Source organism: Zootoca vivipara, chromosome 2 (assembly GCF_965207765.1).
Source record: "Zootoca vivipara chromosome 2, rZooViv2.hap1.1, whole genome shotgun sequence".
NCBI lineage: Eukaryota > Metazoa > Chordata > Lepidosauria > Squamata > Lacertidae > Zootoca > Zootoca vivipara.
In genome coordinates this window covers 75,084,071-75,108,109 of record NC_142584.1, presented here as the reverse complement: position 1 = coordinate 75,108,109, position 24,039 = coordinate 75,084,071, and the positions used below count along the sequence as shown (strand labels likewise).

At 42.9% G+C, this 24,039-nt stretch overlaps 1 protein-coding gene across 1 annotated transcript in view; it reads left to right on the top strand.

Annotated features, from left to right (window-relative positions):
* Positions 1 to 956: 956 nt before the first annotated feature.
* VGLL4 (vestigial like family member 4) overlaps positions 957 to 24,039 on the top strand; it is a 106,976-nt gene continuing 83,893 nt past the window's right edge. Inside the window, exons 1-2 of the mRNA XM_035106220.3 lie at positions 957 to 1,294; positions 5,710 to 5,786. Of these exons, the coding sequence (XP_034962111.1) occupies positions 5,723 to 5,786 (64 nt within the window). The 5' untranslated portion in view covers positions 957 to 1,294; positions 5,710 to 5,722. The remainder of the gene's footprint in view (positions 1,295 to 5,709; positions 5,787 to 24,039) is intronic.

The following is a 24,039-nucleotide window of genomic DNA, read 5'->3' as shown; positions in this document are numbered from 1 at the left end:
GTTTCACCAAGGCAGAATAGAGCAGGACTATTACTTCCCTCAATACTTCTGTTGATGCAGCCTAGGATAGCACTAGCGTTTTTTGCTGCTGCGTCACACTGTTGACTCATGCTAAGCTTGTGGTCTACTAAGACCCTTAGTTTCTTTTCACATGTATTACTGGCAAGGCAGCTGCCGCCCCCCCCCCCCATCTTATATTGGTGCAGCTGGTTCTTTCTGCTGTACAGCCTTACATTTGTCCCTATTGAAATTCATTTTGCTGGGTCAGATTTTTATTTATTTTTTGCCAGGGTGTACTCTGACTTCCCAAGTTGCTGGGCGCAAAAATGTTGCCATGGAAACCGTAATGTCATCCGTAGTAAGCAAGCAACAATACTACCAGATGAAAGGCTGAATGAAGCTTGTTCAACTTCAACTGCTCTGACACATACAATCAAAAACGTGTTTTCATATGCACCTATTTCTGATGCTTTATTTCCAGGATTATTTTTGAAATGTCTACGTTGACTTCAAGGTCGACACAGAGCACATCTTAAATGCAGAAATGGAGATAGGATAGAGGAACTTCCCATCTAATTGATCTAGGGTGGGGCTTATTCCTCTCCTCCCGTCCGGAGCACGTTACGCTGAAAACTCTGCTGCAAATGACTGCTGGAGTGTTTGTGAGGTGGAGTCAGAGGAAAGAGAAAGAAGTGTGTACTGTATGTGTGTGAGGGGGGTTATAAAACCGACTGCAATGCAGCGCCGACCCTCCTCCCCGGAGGGGTCACGGCAGCTCGAGGTTCCTTTCCCAATCTGCCTCTCTCCTTCAGCTGAGGTACATTACCTCCTGCCTCCCCACTCCCCTCCCCCTTTTCTACCTGCTGAGGATGTGATGTCAGGGCCTCATTATCCTAATGTATGCTGATCTCATGGGCGCCGCAGCCAATGGGGACGCGCGGCTCTCCCCACCTGCTAGGAAGAGAATTCCATCATTCTTGGAATTCTTCCCTGGGCCAGCGCACGGCGGCGCGGGCTTCCTCGCGCGGCTGCTGACTCTGCAAAGGCGCGCATTGTTTGGGGAGCAGCCGCTCGCTCGCTCGCTCGCCTGCCCGCTCGCCCAATCAGCAAGCAGGGAGCTCTCTCCGGCCGGAGCCCGCGCAGCCCAGCTTGGCTGCCGGGAGTAGCAAGCGGCGCTTGGAGCCGCCGCCGCCGCCGGGAGCACGCTGGTCTCCGCCCCCCTCCCGGCCCGGCTCAGCTCGGCTCTGCACTGCAGGGGGGAAGCGACCCAGCAGCGTGGAGCTCGTGCAAACTGGTGAGTGAGGCGACGAAACTCTGCGGCTGCTGCAGCTCGCGGAGCCCACTTCGCCCGGCGAGCTTGGTGGCGGCGCGGGGCTGGGGAGGGGGGCAGGGGAGCTTTTCTGGAGGGAGATGCGCGGGCAGGCAAGCAAGCAAGCAAGGCACACGAGAGCCTCTTGGCGGCCCCCTGGAGGAGGAGGCGTCGGCGTGGAGCTGGTGGCCGGAGCCACTCCATGCCGCCCTCAAGCAGGCCGGGTGCTTTTGCAGAGAGTTGTGTCTAGACTTGCCACATGCCCTGCACATTGTGTGTGCGCGCGTGACTGGCTGCTTTTTGTTTGTCTGTTTTGTAGGATAACGCGCTAGAGCTGAACCCAAATCCCGAGGAGGAGGTGCGAGGGGGCTCTCTTTAGCTTTCGTGTTTTCCTCTCAGAATGCGCCCAGGATGTTTGCAATGTTAAAAATGCATGTGCAAAAGAGCGCGGGGGGTGGGAGGTCGAGTGGGACTAATGCACGCTGCATTAAAAAGCAAACAAACGCCGGTTTCTTTTATTTTTTTGTTTTTTTAAGCCGGCGCTAACTTGCCCCTAACTTAACACTAGTCCAAATGCAGCCGAATTCTTTGCTCCACAGTCACAGAACAAACCCTGCAGGCGACTCTTCCTTTTGCCTGATCCGAGGCAGCGCTCCTTGCTGTGTTTGTAAGAGAGGAGATCCTGCCGCGTGCGGTGAGCTCTTCCTCGCCAAGGCTCTTGCAAAGATGCCTCACCCAGCTCTGTTCCTGCTGTCTCCCAGTATTTGTTTCCCGTGAACACGTTTAACCCAACAGACGTTTTAGGACCGGCGACTTGCTGGGTGGATCACAGAAGTAGGTATGGTAATCCCCAGTCAACTGACTGAGTTAGTTGATTAAAGAGTCCTAGGAAGGAGACAGAAGTAACGGAGTGGCAAGAAAAGTCTGATTTGTTCAATCTTGCAGTAGCTGTGATTCTGTCCTCCTTCAGTTGTTTTGGCTTCTGGCTTCTGTTGCTTGACGGGCTCCTTGATATGCAGTTTGGCTGCTTCCTTTTCTTATTTGTTCCATGTATATGGCCTTATGCTGAGGAGAATCAGCTAAATTGCATCGCAGTAGTATCCTAGAAGTTTTATGTCCACTTTGCACTGCATGAAGGAAGAGGCGTCTGGTTCTCGTTCCATGAGAATTGGACTGTCAGTTCTACCTCCACCCCAGTGAGTGCCGTCTGCATTGTTGATGAACACGCCTTCTTCTCTGACAGTTGTGATGCAACTTTGATTTGAAATTCTGGCCATCTCCAGCTTGTGGCATTGGGAGCTTCTTAAAGCAAAAGATCACCTGAGTTCAGAGTCTGTGAGAGACAGAGTCCAACGGTGTATGAAGGAATGTAAGGATGGTTAAAAAAAACAAAAACCCACAGAGCAGTTTAAAAAGAATAGCAAGGAAATGTTATTTAATTTGTCTTACCTTCTAGAAATCTTAGTTTGATGGGAGAAGCATGAGGTGGTTCTAGTGTCATATCAAAAACTTTCTCTCTGTGTTTTCTCACACAAAGCAGGACTCCTCCAACAGGGTGAACTGGCACTATGATGGTATGCTATGTCCTAAGGAAAGAAAACCGAACTAACTGGCCTGGTTTCGAAACTGAATCAGTGTAGGATTTATTTTTTTCCAGGGCAGGTTACAATTGCAGTTTAGTTTACAATTATGAGGTAGGAGTGGAAGGGCCTCAAGATTCTGCCTTCCAGCTCTTTGTACTGACACACATTCTGCTGTAACCAATATTTCTGGCAGGTGAGCCCATTTTAACAGAAGAATGGAAGCAGAGCAATGGCTCCCACCACAAATACAATTCTTTTTTTCCTGTGGTAGTAATGAAGAATGACAATTTTGGTCCAAAAGCACGCTTTTCATGTTGAAAGAATCATAAAGCCTTAAAACCCACTTTGCTGCCCTGAAGGTAGAATCTTTCATGGTCAAACATCATTCATTTATATCCAAATTATAGTCTGGCACAGTTGGGGAGTAGGCGAGACAAAGAGTTCTGGAAGCTCCTGCAAGATGAGCCTTACTTTTGTGGAGGTTTCTGTATGCATTTTGTGGAACATCTTCCATAATATTAAATTCATTTTAATATTAAATTTAATATTTAATATTATGGAACATCTTCCATAATATCTCTCAGTAAGAGCTGTTCGGCAGTGGAATTTGCTGCCAAGGAGTGTGGTGGAGTCTCCTTCTTTGGAGGTCTTTAAGCAGAGGCTTGACAGCCATCTGTCAGGAATGCTTTGATGGTGTTTCCTGCTTGGCAGGGGGTTGGACTGGATGGCCCTTGTGGTCTCTTCCAACTCTATGATTCTATGATTCTAATATTCAATTCATTTCTTTTATTCTTAGACTATGGCATTACAGTATTATGTGTAAAGTATTTGTTGAAGTGGCTGAAAACCTATCCTGTTTCTAAATAATTGCATTTCCAAGGAGCCCAAGGCAGCAGATATGGTTCTTCTGCTTCAAGTCTTATTCTCACCAACGACTCTGAGAGTTAGTAACCGGCCCAAGGCCACCTCTCCTCATAGCTGGTTGGAATTTGAGTCTCCTTACTTCTAGGTGGATACTTTAACTCAGGCTTCCCTAATCATGTCCCCTCCAGATGTTTTGAATTACACTTCCCACCATCTCTGACCATTTGACAAGGTTGAGAATTGTAGTCCAGAGCATCTGAAGGATGCTAGGCCTGGAAGTCTGCTGCTTAATCACTGCAGCACACTGGCCTCATGTAAAATTATTTGTAAATAGTCATGACTTGCGATATATGAGCATTGCTAATTTTTGTAGCTTTTGAGCACATGTAGGCTCGTGACATTTCATTTGGGATAAAAGCGTAGAATGATGTGGGGTTATGCTTTTAACAACAGAAGGGCTATTCCCTTAATGTCTTGTTGGAAATTCCAAGAGATACATGTCAAATTGATGTGGCAGAAAGATGAAGGAGAGCCTCCTAAAATGCTCTTTCAGGCATTTTAAACTGTGTAGAATCAATATGTGGAGGAGGGATTAGTTTCACAGAGACAGTCCTCACCCTTGACCTCAACCCAGTGATTGTCTGTGTTGTGCAGAGCCAATCAATGCATCTGCATGTTGTGTGCATAGCACATCTGTGCTTCGAGCCTGCTGAGCTGATCCACATGTAGAGATTGACCCTAAAGCCATGTACAGATTGGTAGAAGCATCAGTAGTCTAGGTACTCATGGTCTATATTAGAAAGTTGTCGCTGACCACAAATGAGTCAGCTCATCGTCCATCTCTGCAGATTGCCAGATTTATAGGTCCGAAGGTCTATAGCAGGGCTAACAAGACCATGAATGAGAGTCAACGTGTTGCATTTGGTTACGTTTGCCTAGGTGAGGTTAAGTTGCTAGAATAGGGCCAAATCTGTTTGCTCCATGGAGGTATACTGCTGTGTACCATATTTGGTACTTCTGCCATCGTTGTTGCAATAGTTGTCTTTATAATTTTGTGAAACTTTTGAGACAGGGATTTTTGTGTGTTCCTGGCAGCGCTGGGAATTGACTTCAAATTCCTAGCACCAGCCTAGAAAGTTGGGTTACCTGGGACATCCAGAGCTATTGTTTCGATTGTTAAATGTGCTTTATTTGTGTGCTGCATGCCAACAGTGATTTGTTGGGCTACGCATGCAGTGCTCCTGGAACTGAGTTGGCTTATTAAGAGATCAAACAAAGGGTTCCCATGATCTTCTTATCCATTCCATTTAATGAATTAGGTGTGCAGAGTAGTTCCTACAACCTGAACACTGAAGTGTCCCCTCCCCTTGCCTGTTTTAGGGAGGAGTGTAAAGACACCTGCAATGTAGTTCGGAAGCTGTGACTCCAAAATGAATTTTCCAACAGAGCCATTTTTGGCAACCAGCAAAGGCATATGGTGGGTCGGTGGTTCAATTTCCACCCTTGAAGGTAGTTGCCAGGAAGTAATATTTACACAGTTACATCTCCTTTTTTACAGTCTTGTTTGGGCATGTTTAAGTCTTAGGGGCCTATGGCTGCTGGCTCTGTTCTAGATCAGAACTTTCTAGTGGAAGTTGAAGAATTGCATTGCTCATAGCTTGTAGATGAGAATGACTATAGATTGCACAGGTATCTCTTCAGTTACTTGGTGAGGAGGAGGGTTAGTCATTCAAGCACAACCCATGATAAATGACATTGTGATCACCCAGAAGAAACTGCTACACATTGCACTATGATCTGGTTGCAGAGGAACTAATTAAAAACAGAGATTTGAAATACATGCAGATATTTGGCTTGTCAAAGAAGTCCCTGCTTTACGGTAGCAATGAGATGTTTTTCTCATTTTATTTTTCATGTTTCAGAAAGTTACAAAATATTTCTCTTTTTATTCAGGATCCTGCCAGGAATGGAGACTCCACTGGATGTTTTGTCAAGAGCAGCATCCCTCGTGCATGCTGATGATGAAAAACGTAAGCCTAAAGTTGAACTTCTGTCTTTGTCTTGAGGTTTGGTACAGTAGTCATTGTGCATCCTTGCTGTTGACTTACATGACTATAAAGGTAAAGGACCCCTGATAGTTAAGTCCAGTCGCGAACTACTCTGGGGTTGTGGCGCTCATCTTGCTTACTGGCCGAGGGAGCCGACGTTTGTCTGCAGACAGTTTTTCTGGGTCATGTGGCCAGCATGACTAAGCTGCTTCTGGCGAAACCAGAGCAGCACATGGAATACATGACTGTAAAGGTAAAGGGACCCCTGACTATTAGGTCCAGTTGCGGATGACTCTGGGGTTGCGGCGCTCATCTCGCTTTACTGGCCAAGGGAGCTGGCGTACAGCTTCCGGGTCATGTGGCTAGCATGACTAAACCGCTTCTGCCGCAGAGCAGCGCACGGAAACGCTGTTTACCCTCCCACCAGAGTGGTACTTATTTATCTTCTTGCACTACATGCTTTCGAACTGTTACGTTGACAGGAGCAGGGACTGAGCAACAGGAGCTCACCCCTTCGCGGGGATTCGAACTGCCGACCTTCCGATTGGCAAGCCCTAGACTCTGTGGTTTAACTCACAGCGCCACCCATGTCCCTCTACATGACTTTAGTTCATGTATAAAATGCACCGATCGAAAGATGTTGTTAAAGAAATTATTTTGGTATGAATGAAAAAAAAATCCTAGTTGGTTTCTAAATAGATTCTCACTTTGCTCATTGTGTTGCCTTTCTTGTGTGTAAGACAGAAACCTTTGTGGACATTTCAATGATTTTAAAAAAGACTTGAAAGCTAGAGGGGAATATTTCCTCCTCCTAAATGTAGATTGGGGAGATACAGTGCAAATGAAATAGAGTACATGAGTTATATTGTCTGGATGAAGCAACAGGCTTTGGCCTACTCTTGCAATCCCACATTAAGACTTGCTTGGCCTGCCCATATTTGATTAAGTGTCATAGAATCATAGAGTTGGAAGGGACCATGAGGGTCATCTAGTCCAACCCTCTGCAATACAGGAATATTTCCCCGACATGGGGCTTGAACCCACAACCCTGAGATTAAGAGTCTCGTGCTCTACCAAATGAGCTATCAGTCAGAGTAAATTTGTGTTAAACCAATTCTTTTGCTAAGGAAATTCCCGAAATATGTTATGTGATCTTACATTGAGGCAAATGCTTACTATTACATAATTTGAGTGAAGCATTGAGTCACTTAAAGCAAGCAGGCGGGTGGTGGGCAGTGAGTTGCTTAGTGTGGAGATCTTCATTTGTTCTAGGAGGCATTCCCCCTGAAATACTGTATTATTACAGGCTTCCTTAAGGGTTGGTGAGAAAGAAAGTACTGTAGGTGTAAAATTCCACATTTAAATTATTGCAAACATTGCTGTTGACGTTGGCCTGTGTCCGTTTGCTTCTACTGTGTTCTGAGTATTGTACAAATAGTTATCAAACAATGGAGGGTGGCAGTTTGCCTGTTACATCTGCTTGGATTAGTACTGAATAAATCTGTGAATATGCACAGCGGTTTATTGATTTCTCCAAACCTATTTGGAAATTGTTCCATGCTTGGCTTTGCCTTGTATTCAACCATTTTTTAACATGGATAGTCTCTATTATTAATTTCAGAAACCATAGTATGTGCAGTTTGCCTGTACTGTGTTTTCTCTCTTTCATTTCATGCCCCTCCCTACACATTTGGGCCATTTATGTATATGTTATTTCTATATTATTATTATTATTAACAACAGTATACTCCTGCCTCATAACATAAGGCTCTCTGGGCAACTTGCAGTGAATAAGTAAGAAAACAATTTGGATACAGATATTGTAAGACATAAAACAATGAATAAGAAGGACAACATAAATTCCACCCACCCCACAAAAAAACCCTCTCATTAAATCACCAAAGTCAAAGCACAGATTTAAAAACTGCGAGGCCCTGATTTATTTAATGCCACCATGCATTGTGTGCAGGTTCATGCCAACATTTCTTTTTGTTAATGACATAATCTTAATTTGTTAGCTTGCATGTTTACTGTTCTGTTGTGTGTTGTTTCCCGTTTCTTTAAAGATGTGGACATTTCTTAACCCACCCCCCCAAAAAAGTGTGTATGCCTTTTTTCCTTTAAAAATAATTAATACTGATCTGGGAATGTTTGGGAAGGGTTTAATAATGCTAGCATCTGTCTGATTCCTCATTATATGTGACATTGTGGCTGCAGCCATTTTTCTTCAGGGCAAGAGTAGAGGCCTTAGTGGGGGGAAAAAAACATATCCATACTTTGTACCCCATAGGAAACAAATGTAGAGTTACGGTGTAAAAGGAATACCCTCACATGAGGAAAACAAATATTAGTGTACAGAACCATAACATCTGCCTTGTAGATGCTGAACAATTGCAGCTTGATGGGAGAGAGCACATAAGCCATCCTAATGTAATAACTTCTATTTCCCATGAATTCATATAGATGTATTAAAAAGCAACAGTAGTATGTTGCTATTGTTAAGACAATAAAGGGAGTGCAAGGAGGGAAGGTATGAGCTAATAACAAATATCCAGATTGCTGGGCTGACTGAAAGTTGAGACCAGTGGGTGGTGGTTGTTTTTTAACCCTCCTTTACAAACTGCAAAAATGTTCATGCGTAGTCTTGTTTTGTGTCCAGTTGTGTATGTTTTATCACAAGGAATGTTAAAACAGTTCACAGTTTAGAGCGCAATTGTGCCACATCAAAGCCGATTAATTTCTAGGACTGTTCTTCAAGCACAATCCTAAACATATCCGCTTAGAAACTATGTCCTGTTGAATTCAATGGGCTTTACTTCCAGGTAGCTGATACAAGGATTGCCTTGAGGAATAGCGCTGAGGTTTGTTATACCCAAATTTGTACATGGATTATTATTTATTGTTGCATTTTCACACCAGTAGTAGTACATTGTGTTGTTAACCAGAATTCCAACAGTGTAATGCAAAGAAAAGGAAATAAAGTCATTGTTTTCCATGAATTACAGTGGGAAAGGTTGCTGAATTTCTGTGGATAGGATATAACAGAAGCACTCACTATTTGAAAAGTGCAAAATCTTTAGAATCAGTTGAACCTTTTACAACTATATTTCAAAACAAATGTGAAAAATATTTAGCCATTTCTCTCCCTTAGTGGGGAATTATGCTTGGTGATTATGCTAATGAGCACCAAGCTACATTATATGTCTTTTTTTTTAAAGCGCAAGGCAGCAAAACAGACAATTGCCCCATTTTCCAGTCTATTTAACAACTTGAAAATGTAACTGTTTCTGTAATGTGTGTCTCAGCCAAATTAAGCCATACTCTCAGCATGCCAACTTCCCTCAGTTTGTGGTAAAAGACAGCTGAGTAAGAGTTTAGGTAACTCACCAAATTTAATGAAACTTCTGGGCAACAGTGTTAATTTTTTTGGCTTACTGTTTTTGATGTAAATTATGATAGTGGAAATAATTCTTTGTCTAATCAACAAAAATTTGATATTGGGAGTATACAGTATATAAAAAAAGAAGCAGTCACAATGCAGTGATAATACAGTCGTACCTCCGCTTACATAAACTTCGGGATATGTAAGCGGCAAACCTGGGAGTATATTTCTGGCTTTTTGCCGCGTGTGCATGTGCAGAAGCGCTCTACTGCCGCATGCGCAAAAGCAGTCCCTCTGGTTGCGGAAACCTCGGAATCTGACCGGAGCTCTGGAACTCCATGTCTTTCATCCACTTCCTACAAATGCCCCCAAGCCTATGGGATTCTGTGATTCTATGGGATCCTTTAAACAACAGGGTTTAATATCATTGGCGTGTGAATCTGATGAGACACCATTATCTTTGTTGATGTGGAACTGGCCTGGGAATCGGAATGTTTCTTGACTATTGAAAATCTAACCAAGACTATCTATTTTCTTTATGAGTTGAAAGTCGAGTGCTGCAAGGAGTAGCTGGGAAGAGTTTTAGTATTGGGTAGTTGAATTCTCACCCCCCCCCCCCGCCCCTGCAACTCTGTTGTTTCTGTTCCAGCTGTTCCAGCTATTTCCAGTTGCAGTAAACCACAGGAAGGGAGAGTGTTCTTGTGCTCAGATCCTGCTTGTGGGTTTTCCACAGGCATTTGGTTAACCACTATGAGATCAGAATGCTGGACTAGCTGGACCATTGACCTGGTCCAGTAGGGTTTGTCCCGCCCCCTAAAATGCTTTTGGGGTATATCTGTTCACTCCAAACTTCTAGGATTTAGTGGATTAAAAATACAAATACTGAACCTCCTCCACATACTGAAATTAAAAACACCCGATAGTTGCTGAAGTGGCTTCATCTGCATAGCACGTAGCAGTTGGCATTGCATTGCACAAGATGCAAATTGTAAAACCTGTTATGGTGGAATTACTTAACAAAGCCGTTATATTTCACTTCTAGTAAATGTTGAATTTGTATGTTGACCTCCTCCAGTGAGATTTTTTTTAAAAAAAGGTTAAACATCTAAAATGTAGTAGAAATGATTTTGTTGCAATGTATTGATTAAATTTGATCTCTAATTTTGTGTTTCCCATTCCAACAAAGAAAAATCTGAAATCTATGATTGATAACAAAGGCAATAATACCAGTGCACAATAAAAAAACCTCATTAATAGATGAGTGTTGACCCCCTCTCCAAATAGTTGCTGCTACATTTAGAAGAGAGCTCTGCTTAGAATAGAACAGTCATTTGATTTAGCAACCAGTATCTTATTTTATTCCTCAGAAGCAGTATCTACTTTAAAATAGATCCAAATTGTTAACACTTGCTTAGCACAGCCTCAGCACGATCAAATGCAGAGGTCCTGTTCAGTTCATTTTCTTACTTCATTATTGTCTTGACCTGTTTGTTGAGTAAATTTGCATGGTAGGCTCGTTTGTTTTATTTTTATGCTGCCTTTCCAAAGTTAAAAACCATGCTCAAGGCGGCTACAACATCTAAAAAATTATATAACCACAAACATAACAAAAGTAGTCAGAAACAAAATATCAAAAAGCGCACAGGCAAATTGAATAATTTCCACATAAATCATAAGCTCCCAAGAATTTGATAGAAAAAATTAACAGCAACAACTCCTGCACAACAAAAACCCTTAAAAACACCCCAGCCCAAGATTCATGTAGTGCTTTCCTTACCATAGTTTAAACTAGGAGCTGTTAAACCAACTGCCATCATATCTGATGTAATCATGAACGGGTGTTCCTTTGTAACAGGAATACAAACAAAGCATAGTGCAAACATGTCACAGCAAAGTTCAAGTTGATTAACAAAGCTTCATCTTAGATGTAGTGTTTGTGCAGGCAAATGGAAAACAACTTTGTTTAGGTAGATGAGGGATTTTAGGTATTTTGGTCCCAAGGTGCCTAGGACTGTGTTTGTCAGTACCAGCACCTTGGACTTGACCTGGTAGCTGATGGGCAGCCAGATCTAGTTTCCTGTTCCTGACCTGGAAGGTTGAAGGTTAGTTGAAGGTTATCCCTGGTTTAAATATATAGACCAGGGTTTCCCAAACTTGGGACTCCAGATGTTATTGGACTACAATTCCTATCATCCCTGACCACTGTGCCTGCTAGCTAGGGATGATGGGAGTTGTAGTCTAACAGCAGTTGGAGACTCAAGTTTGGGAAACCCTGAAATAGACCTTGGCTTGTAGTCTGTTTTGCAAGGGTTATATACATTGTTTGTACCCTAACCTTAACCTCCTTCCCATCTCAAAGAAACTATACCATATGAATTTGTATAGCCATGAGATAAGTATGCATTAATGAAAAAGGGTTTTTAGAAATTGCGAGTAGATATTTTTATGTATATTTGTTTGGGTATAGTACTTCTGTGTTCCTCTGTCTAGGACAGGCATCCCCAGACTTCGGCCCTCCAGATGTTTTGGACTACAATTCCCATCTTCCCTGACCACTGGTCCTGTTAGCTAGGGATCATGGGAGTTGTAGGCCAAATATCTGGAGCGCTGCAGTTTGGGGGTGCCTGGTCTAGGAGGAAACAGTGGCCACCAGCAATTGCTAAATTCATTTGAATGTAATTTCAGGATCCCACGACTGCTACATACTATCCTCATTAAGAAGCTTCATAAAATAAATTATCTAGCATTGCACCAAAAAATACTACAATGCTACGATAAAAAATCCACAGTAATCTTAAAAATCCATTCAGCATAAAAGCCAAGTACAAACAACTTTCATGGGTTTCTAGCATGGAGCAACACTTAATTTGTCAGCAGCAAGTAGATTCTTAATCAGGTCTCTATAAATGAGAATGCCACATCCCATGAAGGAGGATCCATTGTAGGCTGTATAGCCATCCACTTACATGCTGCATTACATGGAGATATGTTTGTGGCAGAGGTGTCGGCTGTTGTTTTGGTGCTGGAGCTGTGCTCAGACTCTAGATGCAACACTAGGTAGAAGTGTGAACCTACTTGCCTTTTCCAAGGCTGTTTTTGAAGTTTTGTGCTGTTGGAATTGTGAGCAGCTGCCTTGTTCTAGGAAGTAGTACAGTACTATTTTGAGCTTGCATGAGCTGAGTTGTCTGACAGCAACAATGAGATTTAAACATCAGATAAGCCTGCATAATTCCCTTTATTTGTTTGTGCATTAGTCTGCATCCTGCTCAAGTTGCAAGTGGAATGGAATTTCTCTGCACTGCGTTTACCATTTTCCTCCACTAACCCTTCTCTAGCCCTGCTTCCTCTTGTTATCTGGAAATGTAGCATCAGTGCAAAAACAAGGAAGGCATGTGACCATAAGAAAAATAAGGTATAGCTGCTGTTGCACTTGAATGGATAGGATCCGGAAATCTGATACACGAATGTTCACATGTGTACAACAACCTATAAAAAGACAACAATCTTCAACTTCATGTGTTGCAACTAGGAAATGCCCCCAATATTTCCCAATAGTATTCACATTCTGACATTAAGCAAACCATCTTGCAAACTTGAGGCTTGTTCTAGCATGTACCTTCTGGCAACAGTTCTCTTCAGGCACAGGAAGCTTGATGATGGTGGATGGGAGGATGTGGCAGTGACTTGATTGTCCCTGGGATGCAGGGTTCCCCAGCATGGGCCCTCTAGATGTTTTGGACAACAACTTCCATCACCTACCGTTGGCTGCGTCATCAGCTTGTGCTGACGGGAGTTGTAGTCTAAAACACTTGGAAGGCACCAAGTTTGGGAAGCCTGAAAAACAGTCCATTTTTATTGGCAGACGTTACATATTTTTTTCATTCGGTATGCACATTAGTAACATTTCTGTTCCTAATTTTTTTAACTTGGGTCTTTAAAAAGTTCGAAAGAGAAAAGGCCCCCAATCAGAAATAATGTAGTGGTTACTGCCTACTTGGAGAGGGGGGCGATTGAGCTGTTTGCTTGTGTAAATGACTTCTGTGCCACTTTAGGACCATCAATCTTCCCAAAGTGACTTACAGTAACCCCCACCCCACCCCAGCAAAATAGTAACATAGGAAATAGTCCTTTCTTATGTGCCCGAGGCTGATCTTCATGTCTAGGAAGATTATATGGGTGAAGGCCAGTGCTTTCCCCCCTAGAAAAATAGGTGCTGGTACTGGATACCCATGAAGTTGTTGCAGTAAGTGCCACACTTTTTAACAACAACAAAAAGAGGTGCTGGTACTGTGTACCCTTGAGTACCTCTAAAAAAAGCACTGGGGAAGGCAGTCTTTCAAACATCCCCAAACTGCTATAAGAATATCACTCAATAGGTCTGTGTTCTGATTTGTTTTAAAATATACTTTATTAGTAAATTGTGGGTTATATTCAGTACTCAAAGTAGACCCATTGAAATGAAAGTATTTTAGTTAGTCCTGTTCTTCAGTTTCATTGGGTCAATTCTTGAGTAGGACTAGCATTGGATGCGGCCCAGATTTGTGCTGTTTATGAACAAATGAACGAATGCCGAAGCTATGGTTTTGTAGAATAATACTGATCAAGCGATATTTACAAACATACAGAAGATCAGACTAAAATATGTTAATCTGGTAGGATTACTTGACAACAGACTCCCCCTCCCACATAACCGACATAACATCATATTATCATGAGCTGCTCTACTGACCTAAATGGAAACAAGTTGGCATTTGATCACATCTGTTGCTTTCTCACAGGCCAGATTTTACCCGTTGTGGTCTACTTTGCTATTTGATTTCGTTGTTGTTGTTGAGGTGGGCAGCTACCATGTTCCATAGGCAACATTTTTGGACTTGTGACCACTTTTCAAGCCAGAGATATGGCATCTCCCACTTTTTGAACTATATTAGAATGTTTCTTTCAGCCTAATCCCAGCAGCCTGGGGCCAATATTGTGTACCCTCTAAAGATCCATGTTCTGTAGCAGGCATAGGCAACCTTGGCTCTCCAGATGTTTTGGAACTACAACTCCCATGATCCCTAGCTAACAGGGCCAGTGGTCAGGGATCATGGGAGTTGTAGGTCCAAAACATCTGGAGAGCCAAGGTTGTATGCCTGTTCTATAGCAACAATGAAACCATTAAAATGATATGTGTTGTACTACTAGTAGTACTAGTTGTACTACTTAGAACCCAGAATGCTTTAGAAGAAACCATAAGACTGTCAAATTGAACCTTTTAGCCAAAGACAGAAGACTGCATGTATCAGTCCCCTTACAGAATAACCTAAAATGCATTCAAACCCGATGCGTGTATTTCAAAATGGTAGGCATTAAACATTTTGGCCCCATTTCAGGGAAAGCTGTGTCGTATCTAGTGTTTGAATTCATATAATTTTCATCATTAGGTCGTCCCAAGCATTTTAAAGAAAATTTAAATCCAGTGATCTTGCTTGGATCAGTGTGTCTGTAAATGTGACAGCTCTTCCCATCTCAGTAAGGGGAAAGGACTTCAAGGTATTGGGTACACTGCTTATTGCTGTTAACTTTCAGGAAGAGCCTGACCATTCCTTGCAAATTGTTACTCACCAGCTGTAGTTCAAAAGACCCAACAAGGGCTGTAAAAATTCCTGTGTTTACTTGGAACTTCGAAAAATGAGGGTGGCCATGTAGATTCTTTTTTTTGGGGGGGGGCGACAAGTTCTATACAGATATGTTGAACTACCCAAATTGAAAGGTGCTTTCTGTTTACCTTACAGAGTGAAAGAGAAGGTTCCAATGAACTGTACTATTTTTATCTGCCCAAAAGATATTTGGGTTTGTGTTCGTCAAACATTCCCCCTCCCCTCTTGCTACATGGCATATTGCCTTTTTGAAAACAAGGGGATTTCAAACACACTTTGTAATGCCACGTTCAAAGGAAATCAAGATGCCCTTGGGGAAGCCTAACTCCTTGGCCATGTCTAACAAAATCCTTTGGATCCTGGCCAAGTAATTAAAAGGATATTATACTAGTATAGTGTATAAATGGTTCAGGCAAAGTGGTGTAATATTAAGCTTCTAGATACTTTTGGGTAGCATCTGTTGGGGTTTTAAATGAGAAGAGTGAGTGTTCATTGTTTTACAGACTACAATTGCCGTAGTTAAATTATTTTTGAGGAAAGCATTCTCCATGGAAACTTGCCCTCTGACCTTGGGTTTGTCATGTTTAAATGGACCTGAGCTTGTTTCACTATAAACCTATTGGTTGATTCAGTCTGACGTAGTGACGACATTCAGATTGATCATATTTCAGCTTCATGACCTGAACTGAAAATGAGCCCTCTGTACTCAGAAGAGGCAACTTTGCTCCTTCTTTCATGTAGGTGGGGAAATGACCCAGAAAGCTGGAGTTGACCTTAATTTCCAGTGTGGATGTAGAATGAACCTATGGTTAATGGCTTCCAAGCAAGCCAGGATCAGACAGGCAGCCAACTTTAAACCATAGCTTGATATCCCAGTTTGTTTGAAAGCTATTAACCATAATTTCCTAGTGTGGATGAAATGGGGAGCTGTGGATAAATGTGGCTTCCTTCCCTGTGTGTACAAATGTGGGAGCAAAAGCAGATGTGTGCAGGGGGTTTGTTCATATCTCTGCTTATTAAATTGAGGTATGATGGTCCAAGCATGACCAGCATGTTGCTTCAAGATGAAAATCAAATGCAGACGATAATCTTTTTAATGGGTTTGTGTAACACTTAAGGGAATTTGTTTTTAAATTACAAGCATATTCTCTTTCTAAATTATAAACTAGGTAATAGAAATGAATATCAGTATCATTATTTTAATAATAGTAACTGTATGTATAATCCACCCCTGAACCTGAAGGTTCCCAGGGTAGTATGTAGGGTTGCCAGACTCAATAGAGGACAGGACTTCTGTGCCTTTAATTGCCCTGCTCTCTTTTGAGTCGGGAAACCTTAAAGAGAAACCAGCAGACCCTTTGTTTAATTTCCAAGCAAAGGGTCTGCTGGTTTCTCTTTAAGGTTTCCAGACTCAAAAGAGAGCAGGGCAATTAAAGGCACAGAAGTCCTGTCCTCTATTGAGTCTGGCAACCCTAGTAGTATGCAACATTTCATCAAATGCAATGCAAAGCATTAAAATGTAGTATACAGCAGGTGACATAAATAATAATAAAATGTTTGGTGCATTTCATGTACAATATAATGGAAATGATTTCAAAAAGTACTAGCTTTATTTTCCTTTGGTTAAAACCCACTAAGTTTTACTTTCAGTAGACTCACTAAAATAAAGGGGCAAAAGTTATTTGTTTGTTTGTTAAAGAATTGTATTCAGCAAAACGCTAAGGAGATTCTTTTTAATAACAACAGCAACAATTTTTATTAGCTTCCAACAGTGTATAAACAAAACAAGAAGTTTTTCCCATTCCCATCCTCCTCCCTCAGGAAATAAAGAATAATGTATAAGATTTTGTCATAATTCCATAGGCATGGCCAGTGGTTCTACTCATCAGGATGTTCATTTCAGTATTTTGTGAAGGGGTACCAATTTTTTTTAAACAACAACAACAACAACAGATGTGTTTTTAAGGCATGTACCCTCTTTGTTAGTTTTTCGGTTAGGGGAATTAGCCATACATTCCGTCTCCATTATGTGATATTCCTTTCCAATTCTGTGCTTATAAGCTGTCATGCTAAGAAGATTGTTCTGTCTTTTCTGCTTGCCCAGTAGAACAGTCTTACCTCTCCTTCCCTTGTGTGTTGTTCTGGGGCATTCTCCCGGCCCTCCTGCGGATTCGGGGAGCAAATGAGGGGAAAGTCCTACTGATCTACTGGGAATCAATGTGCTGGCTTCTCCTAGTGGAATATGGCAATCTATATTTCTATCCTACCCTCCCTCCCAAAGGAGCCCAGGGCAGCAAACACCAAAGGGATACAGGGGAAAACACTTGCATTTGGGAGCCCCACTGGGAGCAGCTCTACCTGAGAGCTCTAGAGTGGAGCCAGATGCTGCTTAAAGTGGGGATTGTAGTCAGCACTGAATTTAAATTTGAGCTGTGGCTGCAAAGCAGAGGATAGGCCAGATCTGGATCAACCTCATCAGCCTGATCCAGTTCCCCACTCCTTTGGAGTAGGCAGTGTGCTTTTTGTCATTTTAAATAAGCTTTAACCAGTAAGCCTGGAACCAACTTTCATTTTATATAAATACGATGCTCTCATATTTGTCCCTTTGCTTTGTTCCTTTCCATCATGAACCACTGTTTAAAAATCAACAAGTGTAAGTGAAAATAGTCACACACCTATGTTTATTTAAGAATAAATGCCAATATAACAAATGGGGATTTGTTATCCAGCGACCTAATAGCAACCAGACCATTCATGTTTGCACAACATTCGAGCAAACGTTCACAAATATATTCGCACGTCAATACCTTTCTCTGCCCATCTTCAAATGGAAGAGAGGTGGTGATTTTCTTCCCTTGTGCAGAAGTGAAAAGTCTTTAAAAAAAATAAAAATCCACGAGTTGCCGTTATGATTTCTTAATGGAGACCTCTCCATCTCCCTCTTCTCCAGCCACAAGTGCACAGAATGCACTTCAATCCCTGACCTCAGAATGAATCTGCATCAGTCTCTTTTTGGGTGGTCCCTCTGCAGTTCCCTTCTTATTGCAACATACTGGTTTTGAACCTCCCATAACTTGAGGCCAAATAGATAGGAAATAGATGCGTTGATGATAGCAACATATTTCCCCCTCATGCGTGTCTTGACCCATTCTCTTTATCATCAAATGGAGTATGGGAAGTGATGAGTGCTGAATCTTCCCTGTCTCCCTCCTGCAGCTTACCTATCCTCATTCATTTGGTTCAGGCCCTTTCCTGCCTTTCCTGCTCACTTCTGGGTATTAGAGCATTGAAAGAAGACAAGTGCCCAGAATAGCTGACTAAAAGAAGATAGTAAAGGTACACGGGTGGCGCTGTGGGTTAAACCACTGAGCCTAGGGCTTGCCGATCAGAAGGTTGGCAGTTCGAATCCCTGTGATGGGGTGATCTCCCGTTGCTCGGTCCCAGCTCCTGCCAACCTAACATTTCAAAGGCACGTCAAAGTGCAAGCAGCGGGAAGGTAAACAGCATTCTGTGTGCTGTTCTGGTTCGCCAGAAGCGGCTTAGTCATGCTGGCCACATGACCTGGAAGCTGTACGCTGGCTCCCTCAGCCAATAACGCGAGATGAGCGCTGCAACCTCAGAGTTGGTCACGACTGGACCTAATGACCGTTAGGTCCAGTCGTGAATGACTCTGGGGTTGTGGTGCTCATCTCGCTCTATAGGCCGAGGAAGTCGGTGTTTGTCCGCAGACAGCTTCCGGGTCATGTGGCCAGCATGACTAAGTCGCTTCTGGTGAACCAGAGCAGTGCACGGAAATACCGTTTACCTTCCCGCCGGAGCGGTACCTATTTATCTACTTGCACTTGACATGTATATGTGTTCATTTTAATGTTAAAGTAGCTGTGCCTTCTGCTTTGCATTGTGATGTCATGTCAGAATTTGGTACTGAGGGGTGGACTTCAACCCATCACTGTGACTCTAGGGCAGGCATCCCCAAACGTTTTGGCGTACAACTCCCATGATCCCTAGCTCACAGGACCAGTGGTCGGGGAAGATGTGAATTGTAGTCCAAAACACCTGGAGGGCCGAAGTTTGGGGATGCCTGCTCTAGGGTAAAAAGAGAAATACTAATTTACAACCCAATTGGTTTTTAAGAAAGATGCATCAGTGCAATTCAAGCCACCAGGAAGACGTGTATCTGTTAACTGCTTATTATTTCCACATAATTCCTACTATTAACTGTGTGTTATAACTGCCTGTTATTTCTACAAAATGCTTTAAAAATTCGTCACAAAATGTGTGATGCAATAAATAGAAGAACCTTTGGCACTCATCCGTGCCACTCCACCCATGCTAGAGCATTAAGCAAAAGCTGTTTCCCAGTTCTTTATTTTAAGATTGTGGTTCCTTATTTGATCCGAAGGTACAGATATAGTTTAAATAAGGAACTGGGATTTGAATATCTCTGCACCCTCAAATACGTTCTGGGCTATTCTTATAACCAATGCCCTATAACATATCACCAATGCTCTATAAGGTTTCATATGCCCTATAAGCCCTATATGCTACAGCAGCATATATTTTTGTTTTTGAACATGCACTATCCAACAGTAGGCATAGAACATAAATAAAGAACTGGATTCTTTTAGGGTACAGCTTGCTAATTAGATGGATGTATTGGTACGAGTGGCCCAAAGTTTTGGGGTATAGAGATGTGGGATTTGGAAGGAGGTATTTGAAATGGAGAAACTGAGGGCAGTGAGAGGGTTTGGATCCCCCTCCCCTGCCACTTTGTGCTCAAAATTGCAGTCTCCTAAAGTTAATTTTCATAGTGAAAAATGTACAATGATATGTCCTAATGGGCAGCCACATAACCTATTGTTTACACTGTTGGGCTGCATAAAGCATTGGTCTGATTCACTAAGCTATGTTGTTGTTTAGTCGTTTAGTCGTGTCCGACTCTTCGTGACCCCACTGCCTCCCGCAGCTTGGTCAGACTAATGTTAGTAGCTTCGAGAACACTGTCCAACCATCTCATCCTCTGTCGGCCCCTTCTCCTTGTGCCCTCAGTCTTTCCCAACATCAGGGTCTTTTCCAGGGAGTCTTCTCTTCTCATAAGGTGGCCAATTCTTCGGAGATCAGCCTTCTTTATGGTCCAGCTCTCACTTCCATACATCACTACTGGGAAAACCATAGCTTTAACTATACGGACCTTTGTCGGCAAGGTGATGTCCACCTTGTACTGTATTATAGCTCGCTGTCAACATGCAAGCATACTGTTGTCCAGGATGAAAACTGTTGCCACTACACTCTTCTCCTGCTACACTACCTAGAGATAACCCTTAGCTTGACTCAGCATGATGTCCAATTGCAGAATCATGATTTGTCTCAAGCAGCTGTGGTTTTCTTCCTGGGTGCCATCATGCATACTTGTTCATGGTAAGTCATAGTTTGACTTAGTGGCATTGTTTAGACATCTCTGCTTGAAACGCCATCTGTGCTTCCTGTTCATACACATCACTAGTGAAAGCAGCAAATAGGTATTCAAAAGTTTGCCACTAGTTCAACATTTTGGTTCATCCTAATTAAATTATTGCACAACTGTGGGGTTTGAACAAATAGCTAGGTGACTTTTATTGCTCTTCTACTGTTCATGTTGCAGTTTGTAAGTGACATTCTTACAAATAAATACATACAGTATAGCTTTGTAAACTACCATTTTTAGTTCAACACAAAAGTCTCATTCCATCCATCCAAGAGGGCCACACTTGTTGAGAACTGAGATCAATAAACAAGACAGGAGAATTGCCCTTGAACACTGCAGGTGTACACACGTTTGGGCTCATTTGTTTTGAAATGGAAATAGTAAAAAAACCTAATATGATAACTTAAATGTGGGAGATGTTTGAATGCTTTCTTTTTCAAAGCATAAAAGGTAAAAGGACCCCTGACCTTTAGGCCCAGTCGTGACCAACTCTGGGGTTGCGGCGCTGGTCTCGCTCTATTGGCTGGCGTACAGCTTCCAGGTCATGTGGCCAGCATGACTAAGCCGCTTCTGGCGAACCAGAGCAGCGCACGGAAATGCTGTTTACCTTCCTGCCGGAGCGGTACCTATTTATCTACTTGCACTTTGATGAGCATTCAAACTGCTAGGTTGGCAGGAGCAGGGACTGAGCAACGGTAGCTCACCCCGTCGCAGGGATTTGAACCACCGACCTTCTGATCGGCAAGCCCTAGGCTCAGTGGTTTAACCCACAGCGCCACCCAGGTCCCTTTTCAAAGCATACTTGAATTTTAATAATAGGGTGAGAAGTATAATGTAAAAACATAATCTGTCATCACAAAGAAGGTCTCTTTGCTGAAATACAGAGATTCTGTTCAATTCTGTTCTCCATGACTCAAGAGTTTCTAATCTGAACTTTTAATGGTAGGAGTCATGTGTGCTGCAGATGGCTTTTCTAACAATTACCCCTGTAATATGAAGTGTAATTCAGCACTATGCTGAAGTCACCTTGATTACTCATGAGGAAACTATGCAAAAAGTGAGCAGTAGGAGCTGCTACTACTACTCATGAACACATATCTGAAAATGACAGAAGTACAGAGGCTTACACAGATTTGTGTAACAGTTACCCTTCCCTTTTTGAATGACTTCAGTTGACATATGGACAACAGAGAGGCAATTATGAAGCAAAGGTTAAGGGGCTAGCCTTTATCAGCCAAGCGTGCTTGCCTTATGGTAACCTCAGTGTGGAAGATAGCCACATTTACAACTTGTGTAAAGGCATCATAGTCCTTTTGCTACATCAGGAGAAGGATTGCAACCAAAGTAGTGTCATTGCCTTGCTGTTCATAGTTTCATACTGACCCAGTGCTAGCAGTGGCGGAGGGGCTCAGAGGGCCCTTCCACCATTCTGATCTGTGTTTCCTAGCATAGCGCATGGCCCAGAGATCTGCCCTGGGTGATGGGCTCACAGGACAAATGAGACTTCAGCTCTGTTCCTGGGGAAAGAACTAGCAGGGCTATAGATCTGTAGGCTTGGGGCATTGCATTTTGGATAAGTTAGGGCGGCAGGTGAGTACCCATGGACATGAACCAAGCTGGGCTCCATTCAAAACTGGCACTACTGTCAACCTATAGGGCAGGCATGTCAAACCTGCGGCCCTCCAGATGTTTTGGCCTACAACTCCCATGATCCCTAGCTAGCAGGACCAGTGGTTGGGGAAGATGGGAATTGTAGTCCAAAACATCTGGAGGGCCGCAGGTTTGACATGCCTGCTATAGGGGAAGGGAGGATGGTCAGTGCTGCTGCTGTGGCAGAAGAGAGGACAAAATACTCCACAACTGCATTGCATGGGGGGGGTGTATTTTGGGAGGGGAGTTGGCAGCACCATATCAAGGGCCTCCAGAAGTCTGGGCCTGGTTTTATGTGATGCTGATGTATACACACAACATACAAAATAGATGCTTCAGTTGAGGCTTAATAGTTCAGTCCTCTACGTGTCTGCTCAGGAACAAATCCCAATGGGTTTTTTTGTATTTGATGGCTGCCTAAATCTCTCACTGGTATGCCTCTAAATACCAGCTGCTGGGAATCACACATGAGAAGAGTACTGTTGTCTTCAGTCCCTGCTTGTGGGCTTTCCATGGGCACCTGGTTGGCCATTGTGAGAAAAGGATGTTGGACTAGATGTGCCTTTGATCTGATCCAGCAGGGCTCTTCAGTTAAGTAGGACTTTCATTAGTTAGGGTTCCTAATCCTATTTGTTTGCATGCCAGTGGAACTTACAGGAAGGAGAAGAAGGGAGGACATGAAGATATCTTAATCTTAAATTCAAAAGCCTGCAGATGACCCATTACTCCAGTAAAAACATGATTTCAACTGAATCAATCCCCATAAAGTTTTCTAAAGGAGAGAGTTGTAGTCCCTTGCGCGACACTGAGTAGGGTGTGCGGTATTGTGGAACCATTGTGTTCTGAGCTCCTTGTTAAGAGTATACATAGACTGGTCATAGACTGAAGTCAAGAATGTCTCTGCTCTGCTGACTTGTGAAGACAGGGCATTAGTTTAACATTGGCTACAAACTTGTCAGAGCAGTTTTCTTTCTGTCTCTGTGTTCTAGTTAGCCCCAGGAGGAATTCTGACTCAGCTTCCTTATGGGTGCTGTTGCTGCAGTACAGCCTCTACCTACATCCGCCAAAGTGCCTTAGGCTGCAGAATCAGTAATTCACCTCCAATCTTTCATTACTGCTTTTCTTGGTATTTCCCCCCTCCTCCTTTGACTTTGGCAAGCTGCATTTTTAAAAGCCATGGGTGGAATTCAAAGGTGCGCTATTATTACCGGCGTTCTGTCTATGCAAGCGTATCAGCTTGCCAGGTGATATAACCCCCCCCCCTGTTCTGGGGGTACTCTTGATACCCCAACCCTATTTCAGGGGGCATAGGGAGGAGGAGGAAAGTCGTGTTTGTTACCTGAATTCTACCCCATGTTACCTGTTTTTAAATCCTGACATATTTCGGCTGCTACACTTTTTCTGAAAGTTTTTGGAGTTAGTCCAGCCTTGCTTTCCAGCTGGATGCTGAAGACAGGGGTGGCGCCAAAAGCTGCAGATGGTGGAGGCACTAAGCAACAACATTGGAACGAGAAGGGCAATGTAGGTTTTGAAAAGGTGCGAGCTGTCTTTCATTTCGTAAACTCATAGAATCTGTATGATACTAGGTAGCAGGGACTGCTCTCACCCCTGTAGCTCTCCCTATGACTGCACAGACAGGCATGTACAGACATCACTGTAAAGAGGAGGTACTCTGTTCTGTGTCTCTTGGCTTTCCAGTGCACTGTATTTCCAGCAGGTCAGACAAGTTCTGCATGAAAAAACTCATGAATTACTAAACTGTTTTAAATGGAGAGGGTGTGGTATTGAGCAAAAGATAGTAGTGAGCCAGGAAATTGATTCCTCAGGCAATTCTCATCATTTATGTATTTCATTAATTATATCTCCTTACTTTCCCCTTTGCAAAATAGGTGGTGTTGCAGATGATACTGGTATGCTGGATGAATTTTAACCCATTTTCTAAGTAGGATTCTAGTTTTGCTTAACAATGTTGGTTCCTTGCGAGTAGATAATCTATCACTACAAGATATGTCTTCTATATACAGGTTTTCTTTGGTGAGACTCCTGAGGGGTAAGAGTCCATGGTATTCCTGAATTCCTTTCTAGTGCATGGACTAT